Source organism: Paramormyrops kingsleyae, chromosome 7 (assembly GCF_048594095.1).
Source record: "Paramormyrops kingsleyae isolate MSU_618 chromosome 7, PKINGS_0.4, whole genome shotgun sequence".
Taxonomy (NCBI): domain Eukaryota; kingdom Metazoa; phylum Chordata; class Actinopteri; order Osteoglossiformes; family Mormyridae; genus Paramormyrops; species Paramormyrops kingsleyae.
Window position 1 is genome coordinate 29,109,126 of NC_132803.1, and position 13,869 is coordinate 29,122,994.

Consider the following 13,869-nt stretch of genomic DNA (forward strand, 5'->3'; position numbering starts at 1 on the left):
CTCTAAGATATATACAGGCCTCTGAGGCCTTTTCCAGGATCTGTGTTATTGGTCCAGCTGGACCTTTTGTGAGATTTTTAATAATGGTTTTTAATGAGAGAAACCAGAGAAATGTGAATACCGAAATGAGTCTGAACAGGAAATCTCATCTTCATGGTGTCGTGATCTCATTTTTATCAAGGAGGAACAGAACAGCAAAGATCTCACATGGGATTCATTTTATTCCACAAGAATTTCTGAGCACATCATCAGTTTTACGCCAGATTTACATTTTCTGCCCTGACTGCACTGCCGTCTCCTTACAGTCTGTCCCTTTATGCAGGATTTAGGTCCCCTTTGCTTTCAGCGTAGTTGTCCTTGGACAAAATGTCACGTGATTTTAGGCCCCAGAGCTGGTTTTCATTTGTTGACGCGTTACCAGTTATTTGTTTGTTTGCTATTAGGGTGTGACTGGGGAAGCAGGTGTGAAAGGTGATGCTGGGAAAGTGGGACCGCAGGTCAGTGTGCCTCAATGTTCAAACCCAGCCTGTGTAACACACAGTACCTAGCACAGTACACAGCACAGTGCAATGCACAATACACAGCACAGTAATCAGCACAGTGCACAGCATAGTACAGGGCACAATACACAGAACAGTAATCAGCACAGTACACAGCACAGTATAGAGTACAGTAATCTGCACAGTGCATGGCATAGTCCGCGGCACAGTGCACAACACGATACATGGCACAGTGCACAGCACAGCTGCTGTTGTCAGGGAGGTGCTACCACAGCCTGAACATGGACATGGAAAAGACGCTCCTGCAGCTGACAACCACTTTGCACACTTCACACCATCCAAAGGGTGTAACCCTGGATTGAACGTTGGAGGGTTTGGTGTCACCACCCATTTTGGGATTATTTAAGGGGGTGGGGGTTTGATTACTGGGGAATTACATCCCCATCCCCATCCCCATAGTTTATCTCCATACCTCATCCCACACTTTTATTGCACATCTTGCAACTACTGATGTATTTTATACTTATTTATAATTATGTTGTAATACGATTTAAGTAGATGGAAGTAGATGCCAAAGCATTTCACTGCAGAGAAGTAGAGTGTATGACTGTGCATGTGACACAAAACTGCATGGGGCTGAGTCATGGCAGGACCACGAATGTCTGCATGCGCTTCTGATTTGGGTGTCTGATGGTGTTTCCTGCCGCAGGGCCCAACAGGGGCTGTCGGACCCAAAGGGGATACTGGCTCCCGGGGATTCCCTGGACCCGACGGGGATAAGGGGGACCCAGGGGACAAAGGGGATCCAGGGGAACAGGTGAGCTTACCCTCCGCCCTTCAGCTGGCCTCTGGAATGACCAAGGCTAGTTTTTAGATATGGGGGTTGATGATTTGCATCTGTTTTGTACAGGGACCTGAAGGCCTGACAGGAATCATGGGCCCCCCAGGACTCCTTGGATTAGAGGTAGATCAGTCTCTGCTTTAGAATTCCTTCCTGTTGGCCTTACATTTGCCGTTTGACTCCAGACATCTCAAAATTAGTGGTATTTTTAGGACTTCTGTAGAATACTGGACAGAGTTTGTTTAAACGTTTCAATGGGCAGAGACCGTGACTGTTGTTCTGTTCTGCTTTGGTAAACTGCAGGGGGTGCCAGGTGAGGAGGGAGTTCAGGGACCGGCAGGAGCAGCGGGGCGCCAGGTTTGTCCGCAGGAGTTTGCACAAAGTGTCTGGTTGCCTTGGAAACCACAAAGTCACAGTCCCTAATGGTAGCTTTGAGCAAAAGTAGCTGGTTCAGACTGTTCTTGGATTTAAAGCGAAAGCTGTATCAGATGTAGTCATTCTATTGATTGTCCCCTTTAAAGGCAGGAGCTGCCTTAGTAAATATTATGCAAACTAGTAATATAATTACACATAATTACAGTTCCGAAGTCAGAATTATTTAAGGTTTTTTGACAGTTATGCTTATTGTTTCCACCAAATAATGGCGGGTTGAAAAAATGCGCCCAGTGAGCAGAGCTGCGTGACACGGGGATTAGGCTCTGGACCGGTTTAGCTGGGAAAAGGACCTTTTCCAACACAAAAGATGGACTTGTTGAAAAAATGCTGCTACTTATTCACTAATTTTTACCATGTCATGGTGCGTTAAAGGGTCCTCATGAAGAGCCCTCTTGACAGTCTCAGTGCTGAAAAACAAACCAGAGGGCTATTTATAAAACACTCTGCGAACTTGGAACAGGTGGAACTCAGAGCCAGTGATGATTTGTGAAACCCATCTCCTGATTCCCCCCCCAGCCCCAGAGACCAATAGCAGCCCCCCACCAATAGTCACTAACAAAGCTGAACCAGCTGCAGGTGCCACAATGTTCACTTGCATTTGGAACATACAATCCAACCATACCAATAACTGTGTGAATCACATTCAAAATCTAACCTCCCTAACAATCCGCCTTGTGAGAGATACTGTAACATTCTCATGTCTCTCTTGTTATTTTCCAGGGTTCAACAGGAAGTCCAGGAGTTGATGGGAAACATGGACCAAAAGGAGAGAAGGTAGAGGACTCACAGCTTCCTTGTTGTGTCTTTTCTCATTGAGAAAATCAGATCTCCTGCTTTTATAAGCTGAATCCACATGGGCTGCCAGCCTTGAACTGAACATTTTACAGGGCTGGATGTTTATTTTCAGTCGTATAAAACACATAAAATCTCACGAACACACATATGTCAACCTACTGGCAGTGTTGCAGTTCCGTGTGCCTCTGTGAACTGATAGTTGACTCAGACAAGGACTCAGGGTGCAAACATGGCAACTTGGGGTCCAGGGTAGAGAGAGAAGATGAGCTGAAGGCCCCGTTCCATGTGTTGGGGTTTCAGGGGGATCCCGGCAGGGATGGAGATGCCGGAATACCTGGACACATCGGAAGGACGGTAGGGAGACTCGCCTTCTCTGCAGCATGAAGATCTGGCTCCTCTTCGTTTGTGGGTTGGTCAGTTTTGCTCCGTGCGCTGAATGCATCTCCTCAGCCTTAATCCAAACCCATGACTTACAGGGGAAACGGGGCAAAGCTGGAATTCGGGGCTCGAGAGGACCCAGGGGAGCAAAGGTCAGGGGTCTGCTGTACTATCCACACTGAGTGCTGTAATACATAAAATGTACATCATGTCAGACTCAACTACAGGCCATTGGGCTGAATACAGCAATTTCATGCCATACATATTTAACTGGAGTTAAAAACACGTTAAAGTATCATTAATGTACTATACACAGCTAGACCCATTTGAGACTGGTTTGGCCCACTGACCTGAAGAATACGCGCAGTACCCCACAGTACACACAGCGCACAATAGCGTGTGGAATGCAGAAATGGAACGCAGTGTCACACAAAACACAGCAGTACACAAAACACAGCACTGGGCACAAGCAGACACAGGCGTGCAGCAGCGCAGAGCAGACACAGCACCGCCGGTGAGAGCAGGAACAGCATGACGTCGTCCTTTTCTGCAGGGAAAGAGTGGATTCGTGGGACTGAGCGGCCCCCCCGGGAGGATGGGAGCCTCAGTAAGTTCCCCTCCCCTCCTATTCCATTTGTGAGCTCCCCTCCGTTTTACACCACTGCTTCACTACAAGTGAAGGGCACTCGTGAATGTGAAAGCGAGTGTGATCTCAGCTGGTATGCAGAGATCGTGCCTACAGTACCAGCTCTGAAGCACGATGTCTCTACACTCACCTACGATCTCTGTCAGTCTGTGTCTTTCTCTCTGCATGGAGCCACCATTACCAAAACTGCAGTCATATTGGACCCTATTGAATATTAATATGCACCATTATTACCATATTATCAATCACTTTTAAATACTAGTGATGTTATGAACAGAATATTATGTTACATATTACCATATTATGGACCATTTTTAACATATTATTGACCATTTTTACATGAAATTACATTTTACAGAAATTACAGACATTATGGAACTTTAATATTGCACATAACATTATTGAATATTACTACAGAATGTAATGGAAAATTAGAAAATGGTATAGACTAGCATTAGATTTACGTTTCCTGCCAAAATATAGGAAAATCAATGCAAAATATAATCTCTGTCCATTTACCACCCCCTCCCCCCCCCCACAAACTCCTCACAGGGAATCCCAGGCCTAAGAGGAGAGAAGGGAGACCTGGGTGTCAATGGAGAGGAGGTGACTACCAATGCATTGTCTGACACAGCTGGTGATCTGATTGGTCACGTGGAGTTTTGCGTCATCATTTCATTATGGTACTCAGCCTATGGGCAGTAATGTTCTCTGGTCCCTTTCAACAGGGGGAGAAAGGGGAGATGGGGCCACATGGCCCACCTGGGGGGGACGGGATAAAGGTACCACTCCAGCCTCTCATTTCATAATTTACAGTTGCAGCAAATTGAATTTGCAGTGCCAAGGACTTTGAACCTCACCTGCGTATACAGCTGTCTGATTTACTTGAGTGCTTTAGGTTAAGTACATTTCTAAAAGGATAACAACCGAATGAAGAACTTTTACGTCCAAGTATGTAATTGCGTGCTGCCGACTGTTCTAAATTGTTCACTTATGTGTATAAATAGTTCACTTGAGTGTCTCAATGCTCAAGTAGAATAGAAACAGACCATATTGCAGTTTTTCTGTGGCAATGGCTCGATTTTTAAAGAACACATTTTTGCACATCTGCTTTGCACATCCCTTCAATGGATGAGTCTTGAATTGATGTCTTTCCTAAGATATCTTAGCTCCCCCCAGGACCTCAAGAACCTGATCACTGGTCCAATGATCAGGATCTTGGTCTAGGTCTGGGTGCCACACACTGGTGGTTGATGTTGCTCCCCATTGCTTCTGTAAGAAGTGCTTTAGGTGTCTTGAAAAGCGCTATATAAATGTAACATTCATTCAAACTGTGCATGCTGGAGCACTGACTGTAGCTCTATACCTGGTGTTCAACTGCATCATTGCTGTGCATCAAGTAATTATCAAAAACCTGCATTTCAGGGTCAACGTGGTCTTCCAGGGGAGGTGGGAGAGGCTGGACCTAAGGGCGAGCAGGTAAAGGCAGTGAATTTGTCACTGTTTGATTCATGCAGCGTCTTAGAATATTTATATTAGTTACTGTGAATTAGTTCAATGGTCGACAGTCAGTCAATGGTGAGGTGAATGAGCTGGTTCATTAATTGTTAACGATTGGCTTTTTTCTGTCAGTGCAGTTCACTTCTCCATGATCAGCCACGGAAAGCTGGTTAAACGTACCAGGATATAAATAAATCTCTAACGCCCTTGTTAGTTTTAGCACTCAAAAACTCTTTCAGCGAAGCATACAGCTTGACAGTTGCCAGGCCATCTGTGTGAGACTTTTAGATTAGACAGTTTCCGGTGGTGCTTTGTAATGCCATGGAGACGAGCGATTACCAAGGCAGCACAGCCTTTGAGTAACTGCCGGGAAAGCGCCGCTCATTCTGCTGCCAGACCTCAGTCACAGCAATAAACCCCAGGTTCTCTTCCATCTAAATGGTAGGCTGACATGCCGGCCAGTCGCCATGTATTTACTTACCAGACGCTGTTATCCAGAGCAGTCGACTTTTTCACTTATCGACACATGCGCAGGTGGACGTTTTACGGAAGTCACTTTAAATGCCTCACATATGAGCACCACAACAGGTTCCCGAGTTATGAAAATACCACAGATTTGGTCTTTGACCATTATGCCACCTGCTGGATGAATGAATCTGTTTTCTTTAATGAATTACTGTAATTGCTTTCCCCTTTTAAGCAGTACTTCCGTTTTCTCCTAATACTGCTGTACAAAAGCAAAACACAGTAACTTGATCAAAACTGAGTTATGACACTGCGTCTCTTAGGTTCTGTTTTACCCCTGACGATATACAGTATATCTTACTTCAGCTATGCTCAGTTTTGAATAAGTACGCTGTCGCTTACCGACCTGCCATATATAGGGATCAACAGGCAGAAACTCTGAAGGCCCTTTTTTCAGTTTCATGGTCAGCATAGTTACTGTTATGCCTTTGGAGGGCTGTATACATAACAGACGTGTATCTTAGGCTGTCGTGCAGCTTTGACTGCTGGGAAAGCTATTAACATACATGGATGCCTCCGCAGCACAGCTGCAGGGCACAGGAGCCCCTGCTTTCTGGTTTTCACAACTCGGGCACAGCTTAATGCTCTCCACCCCAACCCACAAAACTGGGGGGCCCAGTACCACCATGCAGCATGATGGTGTACATGTATATTTATAGATACATTCACATTTCTTCACTGGTACATATACACATTCAGGGAATCACCTGACCATGCCCCCCTCCCATTTTTTTGCAGGGCAACATTGGGCCACCTGGGGCGAGAGGGAAGCCCGGGGTTCCCGGACTTCCGGTGAGTTCTTTTGCTGCCATTTTTGTCCCGGGCTGCATTTTCAGGGCCACTGTCTGCAAGTCCGGCCTTGCAGCAGGTGTCTGTGAGGAGAGGGAGTGTCAGGTGACCAAGGCTTCCATCTACCCATCCATACATCCATCTATCAGCCTTCCGTCCATCAATGGCTTCACCATTGATTCAGTTTGCTTGTCTCTCGTTCCTTGTATAGTTTTGTCTGGCAGTGTTCTGCTTTCTTATGCCCTAACCAAAAGCTTCCCTTTGTCCCCAACCCACAAGATACAGTTTGCATTTCATCAATCACTTAATCAGTTATTGTAACTGTAACACTTTGAGGGGGCACAAATAATGTAGTAATATACTATTACTTATGAGTTAATTAATCATGAACTAAGTCTTACTTACATACTGATCTCATGTTCGTCCATCATTAATGAATCATGATGCATCTTTTATCCTAAGCAGTTACTATATTTGTTCATGATTGATACTTCAGAGGTAGCTGAGTATTTATGCTCCCTGAAGTAATGTCTTACCAATTTAGCTTCAATTTACAGGGTCCCATCCCTGTAGGGTTGCTTTATATCCCTTCAGGCTGAAAAAGGTTCCACATGAATCTTTGGGTGCTTTTCCACCGCACAAAGTACCGTACTTTCAGTACGGTACTTTCGGTACTTTCGCTTTTCCATTTACTTCTGGTCGAGTACCAGTACCGAAAGTTCCAGTACCGAAAGTGCCAAACCAGCTGGGGTACTTCTTTGGTACTTCGGTACTTTGGGGTGGGACTTGCAAACATATTTGCTGTCGATTGGTTATGCACATAGCCTGCTGCTGAAAAACAAAATACAACCGCCATCTTTTGAAACACAGTGAACAGCAAGAAACGAAATAAAAAGCAGTAGAAACAAAAATATAAAAAAGTAAAATGGAAGGATGGACAAACAAGGAAACACAGGCTTTAATTGCCATATGGTCGGATGAACAGATCCAGCGGGATTTGGATGGCACAACTCAAAATAAAAAAGTATTTGCCGTAATAGCAAGCAGCTTGGAAGAAATGGGGCACACGCGAATCACTGAACAATGCCGCTTGAAAATCAAAAAACTTAAGCAGGACTACAGGAAAGTTAAGGATCATAATAACATGTTTGAATTCAGCGAAAGAAATACCGCACCGCGTTTTGTGATGATGTCAGTCAGGGGCGATTACTGATGATGTCATTTGGCGCTGGTACCAGTTTTTACGCCAGTGGAAAACCGACACAAAAGAAGTACCATACTTTTGATACTTTATGGGAGAACCGAGAGTACGGTACCTGGTGCGCCCTTTGATTCACTGCCAGATTATTGCTTTGTGTGAAGATGCCCTCATACTGTTAGTGATGGTGTTTCTAGGGGGTCTGATACTCTCATAGTGTTAGTGATGATATTTCTAGGGGGTCTGATACTCTCATGGTGTTAGTGATGGTGTTTCTAGGGGGTCTGATACTCTCATGGTGTTAGTGATGGTGTTTCTAGGGGGTCTGATACTCTCATGGTGTTAGTGATGGTGTTTCTAGGGGGTCTGATACTCTCATGGTGTTAGTGATGGTGTTTCTAGGGGGTCTGATACTCTCATGGTGTTAGTGATGGTGTTTCTAGGGGGTCTGATACTCTCATGGTGTTAGTGATGGTGTTTCTAGGGGGTCTGATACTCTCATGGTGTTAGTGATGGTGTTTCTAGGGGGTGTGATGCTCTCATGGTGTTAGTGATGGTGTTTCTAGGGGGTCTGATACTCTCATGGTGTTAGTGATGGTGTTTCTAGGGGGTGTGATGCTCTCATGGTGTTAGTGATGGTGTTTCTAGGGGGTCTGATACTCTCATGGTGTTAGTGATGGTGTTTCTAGGGGGTGTGATGCTCTCATGGTGTTAGTGATGGTGTTTCTAGGGGGTCTGATACTCTCATGGTGTTAGTGATGGTGTTTCTAGGGGTTCTGGATTGTAATGGTTGAGAATGAGAAATTACTCAGACAAAACCACTGCAAAAAAAGAGGGGAAATTAAAAGATTAAAAGAGGAACAGAACAGCAAAGAGCATGAAATGGCAAAGCCAAAACAACATTGTTTAATTACTTTTTTTTTTTTGCTTCTCTGCAGGGTTTGTTCGGGGAAAAGGTAAGTTCACATCCAATGGCTGTTTAGGTTTATATGGAGCTTCCCCAATAATTTTTTCCCAAGGGCCAATTTCTGTCAGCAACACAAAGCCAAGGGCCAGTGCCTCCAATTAAAAATTTGAGTATCGTGGCCTCCATGGATCATTAAGACTTACATTCCATCAATATATTATCTATCTCCCCTTTTATATAAAAGGAGCAGTGAATGGAGATGAATAGCAGAGCTTTGTCACGTGCCTTACTGTGACTAATTGGGCTGGGTTATCGGGACCAGTGAGAGGAGGAAGTGAAGGAGCACAGCAGGAATCTGCTTCAAAACAGACTGTAGAGCTCCTGCTTCTGATGCTGGGTGCTTCATACCTGGGACCCAATTTTAAACTGCATTTGGGAGGCATTGAACCTTCCACTTCAGTCATGATTACGTGACCCAGTGTGAATTAAGTTTATTTTAATGTGGTGAGCTCCGGTCGATGTAGGATGAGTGAATTAATTCCAAACATCTTCTCTTAGGGGCTTAAGGGATTTGAAGGACCTCCGGGACCAGCTGGAGAGAAGGGATCTCATGTAAGTAAACAGCAAGAGCTTTTTTACTTTGAATCTCCGTGATCAATGTGCCAACAGCTGGCTGCCCCAGTGTATTGTGGGAGAAGGTCGGGTTCCCCGCTCAGCTTGGTGTTGTGGTGATATTAGTGAATTCTAATAGCGATGGGGGAAATGAGGGTTCAAAACCTTTGGTGGATGGAACCATACTGCCAATTACCAAGTCCCCTATTCCCTGTAGGTTACTGTACCAAACACCATGGTTCTGTCTTGCATCACTGTCACCTGAGGTGCTGCATGTGTGACATCAGAAAGACACATAATTTTCTGAGTCTCACCTTTCATGCTGTTCCTTTCCATTGGGTTCAGGGACCTCCAGGCCCCCCGGGCCCCCCTGGACCGTCTGTGAACCTCACTCTGATGCAAATTAAGGCGAGTATTTCTGGTTCCTTGGGGGGAGGGTGGTAACTCATCCGTCAAACTGACCAATGAGACTGAAGAAAAGTGACAGGATCACTGGAACTCCCAACGTGCAATGCAGTAAAATCATGCACTGATGGGGTAAACTCCAAAATGTGGAGGCATCATGGACTACTGCAGTGCATCATGGACTACTGCAGTGCTCACGTGAAACATGAAGTGTGTGAAGTGTTCATCCCACTAGGCATTTTCTCCAATCTAAAACAAAGGCTTTTGACCAAAACACAGGACTTACTAACTATTTCTATAAATATAAACACTTTGTAATGTCTTTGGGTTCTTCTACCCCCATACAGAACTTCATGCATGTGGCAGATAAGCCCAACTACCCCCTGCTGCAGAGCCTGCTGGAGTCTCTGCGCCGTGACCTGCGGCAACTGCTGGACCCTCCTGACGGAACCAAAGAGCACCCAGCCACCACCTGCCTGGAGCTGTGGCTCAGCCACCCCGATTTCACCAACGGTCAGGACCGCCACTGCCCCCCATTGCCACTTCAGCATTTACACAGCCTGTAGCATAGAGGAGGCAAAGAGCATGGTAGCGCCTTTAGCATTTATACAGCCTGTAGCATACAGGAGGCAAAGAGCATGGTAGCGCCTTTAGCATTTATACAGCCTGTAGCATACAGGAGGCAAGGAGCATGGTAGCGCCTTTAGCATTTATACAGCCTGTAGCATACAGGAGGCAAGGAGCATGGTAGCACCTTTAGCATTTATAAAGCCTGTAGCATACAGGAGGCAAGGAGCATGGTAGCACCTTTAGCATTTATACAGCCTGTAGCATACAGGAGGTAAGGAGCATGGTTCTACCCATCATGACTTAGCTAGCAGAAGCTTGAGTCTTTTGGAGGGCCCTTCCTTTGTATAACTGTGTCCCTGAATATTTAGATGTTTACCTGGGTAAACTGAGATGTACACATGTGGTTGCTAAATGGAGCGATCAGTCTAGCAGGCTATTCTGCAGTGTGGTTACTGTGCACAGGGCTGGGAGCTGCTAACAGGCAGCGGCCAGCTGATGGTCAGACGTTTCTACTGCTACAGGGCTGTACTACATCGACCCCAACCAGGGCAGCCCTGCGGACGCCATGCTGGTGTACTGCAAGTTCACTGCAGAGCGGAGCCAGACGTGCCTGTCTCCAAGAGAATCGCAGGTAACTTCGAGTCTGACCTCTCTTTTCTCTCTTGTATCTGTTTCAAGTGGGGGGGGGGGGGACAAAAAATGGCTGCTGGCTAGCAACACCCGAATTAAGAAGTTGAGGATAGGTTAATGTATTTTATATACTGTAGTGTCAGCAGCCATCCCCCCTCCCAATATAGGTGCACCCCCCCCCTCCCAATTGACCACCTGTGACTCCCCCCCCCCACCCAAAAAAAAATAATCTTCCAAAGACACTAAGAATACTAAAAGCACAAGTGGTGTGCTGCCACTTGTTAACTTTTGTTCTGGTGCCGACTGGGTTTATATGAGCAGGAACTCCCTCAGGCGACATTCTGTTGTGACAGCATCACCAGCTTTAATGGGAATCCCCCCCTGCTCTTCCTGCAGGTCCCCATGAAACCATGGCTCAGTGACTCTGGGACGGCGGATTCTTTTCTCTGGCTCAGTACGCAGGAGGGTGGCTTTCAGGTGCCCATCAAAGCTCACACCTTCCGCCCCGCACCATTCGTCAAACTCTTACAGAATTTACTTACAACGAAACCGCTTATTTCTGTATCCGCCTCTCTCCCCACGTACCAGTTTGAGTACCCAGGTGCCAATGTCGTCCAATTGAGGTTCCTGCGGCTGAATAGCCATTCAGCCACCCAGAGGATTACCTTCTCCTGCCCTCTGGGGGGCAGGCTGGGTCATCGGGAACGAGAGATCAAATTCCTGGCTGATACACAGAGACAGAGTTTTGTGGGGGTACTCAGAGACTGTGAGGTACGTTCCCTGTGGGTTAAGGTACTGTTGGCTACCCATTCATTAGAACAGGGGTCTCCAGCTCCAGTCCTGTAGAGCCCCAGCGCTGCACAGCTTAATTCTCTCCCTGTTCCACCACTGAAGAAATGGGTGGTTAGCAAAGTGTGTTAAATGAGAGGAACTCGCAGGGCTGAGGTTCTCCAGGACCTCTGCATTAGAATTAAAGGGGAACAGAGTGAGCATGTCAGACACAGCAGATATCATAGAGTGTAAAGTACTGCTGGATGTTCAGGTCCAAGGAATGGAGCAGATGTTTTAAGTTTGAGCAGAGTATTTCAGCTGGATTGCTGCAGATTGAATATAGACTAATGTAATCAATGCAGTTAGCCAAGTGTGGTAGGTGTGGACATCAGGCATGCCCACTAAGCAAAGCTGACTGGATGTTTCTTGAAGCCTGGAGAGGATCAGGGTTCGAGTCCCCGGGAGTCAGCGTTTCAGTTTGAGGATCTGGACCTGCTCCCGATCAGAGACCTGGCGGTGTCCATCGGCGACAGCAGCCCCGCGCTGGAATTCGGCTTCACCGTGGAACCCGTGTGCTTCAGCTAGGTCCCCCCCCCCCCTCCTACCGAAGCCCCAGCCAGCACAGAGAGCCTCATCGGGACCCAGCCTGGAGCCACGCCGACTGGAGATAACGAGGGACAAAGGGCATTGTGCTGTCTTTATTCCTGTTTTTTCTGGAGACACTTACCAGCACCACTGGGGGAAAATAAAATCTCCTGACTTCTGTAGCATGACGCTAGAGAGTCGCCTTTTCCCCCCTTATTTATGTAACCCAAAGAAGTCTGCAATACCTCCAGACTCAACTTCACTAGAAGGACTGGTGTTCTGAAAATGTTTGTTTACAGAGACATTTATATTAAAATGTGCTAATTTATATGCTGTTCCGTTTTGGTTTAGTAGCAGCAGTGTACGCGCTGTAAACATTGGAGGAAAACTGCACTCACGCTGGTCTAACAAAGTGTTCCTGCCATGGGACACGGCTAAGGAGTTAGCTAAGGAGTTAGGAGTTGTCACACGTATTCACAGCAGGGTTTTTCAGGCATTGGTCAGTTGTTTTATTCCCTTATGGGTTATACAAGAGCATTATGGGGGCTCAGGTTAAGGGGACCGGGGGGGGGTGATGATAGTTGAACACAAACATTTCAACCTCATAATCCCAACTCCTGTAGACCAGTAGTGAACATGACCTGAAATTTACATATTTATACATATAAACAGAGATGGAAAGTTCAGGTCCAGAAAGTAAAAGAAAGATTTTGTTTCGACCAACCAGTTGAGTACTCTGTGACTGGACCGGACCGGAACTTTCCACCTTTGCATATACAAGTAACTATATAAATAGTTGAAGGTGAAGTTTAAGTCTCAGGTTCAACAGAATATTGAATAGGTTTGGCATTCAGAGCGCTGATTTCACCGCTCACCGGCTGGATTCAGACTCAGCCGCCTACCAAAACCTGATGGTATAATGCAGTGTAATTGTCTCCGTCTGCATTTCGTTTCTCCCCTGCGCTTCCCAGACTCGCCGCGACAGCGCACGTTGCGTTTCAGGCAGAGCAAGTCGTTTTATTACGCTTAGCTCTGCAGGTGCAAATCTGCGGGGCTTCCAGCGATTTAAACAACTAACACACTACGTAAACCCAAATGAGAAATGTCACCTCCATTATGTTTTGTCAGTAACCAGATAAAAATATCATAAATAATTTTAATATGTCAATGTTCTTTACTTCTTTGTCTAATATGTACAAGCTGAGCTGCCTGTAAATTGTTTCAATGTCAATATCAACTCCACGCAAGCAGGGAACATTTCAATATGGTTGCCTTAGCTGGCTGAGACAAATTTTTGGTGCTAAATACAGCGTTCAAGGTTTTTTTGTGCCTTTTTAATACTTAGCATCATTGTGGTTGTAATGTCTATATGCTGGTCATTTGATTTGAACTTGCTAGCATTACATTCTAATGCTCTTGTCTCGTGTAACAGTTTTAATAAACAGTTTCGTTGCACTTTCAGGTGGTTTGTATCACTTTACAGGTCAGTGCGTCATGGTTCCTACAGTAATTTTCACCACTTAGGCATACAGGATGGGGCAGAAATCTCAGTATGTGCCGTTTCCTGTCTCCGTTTAAGATGGAAACTCCAGTGTCACTAACGGCACATTGACAGGACAGCTTTGCAGCTTAGAATGACCAGGAAGAATATGATCCGTAGATCTATATTACTGATTTTGTTTGATGATTTAAAAATGATCAATGACACATAGCCTAATATACGCGAATTTCTTTTTTTTTTGGATAGTTCATTCACACTCAAAATGAATATACTCAAGTAAG

At 45.7% G+C, this 13,869-nt stretch overlaps 1 protein-coding gene across 2 annotated transcripts in view; it reads left to right on the forward strand.

The window, feature by feature from the left end:
- Window positions 1-13,542, forward strand: part of LOC111853998 (uncharacterized) — an 82,416-nt gene extending 68,874 nt beyond the window's left edge. For both annotated transcript variants that reach the window (XM_072714732.1, XM_072714733.1), the window contains 20 exons: window positions 444-497; window positions 1,210-1,317; window positions 1,411-1,464; window positions 1,645-1,698; window positions 2,497-2,550; window positions 2,872-2,925; window positions 3,048-3,101; window positions 3,503-3,556; window positions 4,148-4,201; window positions 4,324-4,377; window positions 5,021-5,074; window positions 6,359-6,412; window positions 8,546-8,563; window positions 9,073-9,126; window positions 9,472-9,534; window positions 9,879-10,044; window positions 10,623-10,732; window positions 11,128-11,208; window positions 11,320-11,502; window positions 11,935-13,542. In XM_072714732.1, the coding sequence (XP_072570833.1) occupies window positions 444-497; window positions 1,210-1,317; window positions 1,411-1,464; window positions 1,645-1,698; window positions 2,497-2,550; window positions 2,872-2,925; window positions 3,048-3,101; window positions 3,503-3,556; window positions 4,148-4,201; window positions 4,324-4,377; window positions 5,021-5,074; window positions 6,359-6,412; window positions 8,546-8,563; window positions 9,073-9,126; window positions 9,472-9,534; window positions 9,879-10,044; window positions 10,623-10,732; window positions 11,128-11,208; window positions 11,320-11,502; window positions 11,935-12,087 (1,530 nt within the window). In that variant the 3' untranslated portion in view covers window positions 12,088-13,542. The remainder of the gene's footprint in view (window positions 1-443; window positions 498-1,209; window positions 1,318-1,410; window positions 1,465-1,644; window positions 1,699-2,496; window positions 2,551-2,871; window positions 2,926-3,047; window positions 3,102-3,502; window positions 3,557-4,147; window positions 4,202-4,323; window positions 4,378-5,020; window positions 5,075-6,358; window positions 6,413-8,545; window positions 8,564-9,072; window positions 9,127-9,471; window positions 9,535-9,878; window positions 10,045-10,622; window positions 10,733-11,127; window positions 11,209-11,319; window positions 11,503-11,934) is intronic.
- The last annotated feature ends 327 nt before the right edge of the window (window positions 13,543-13,869 follow it).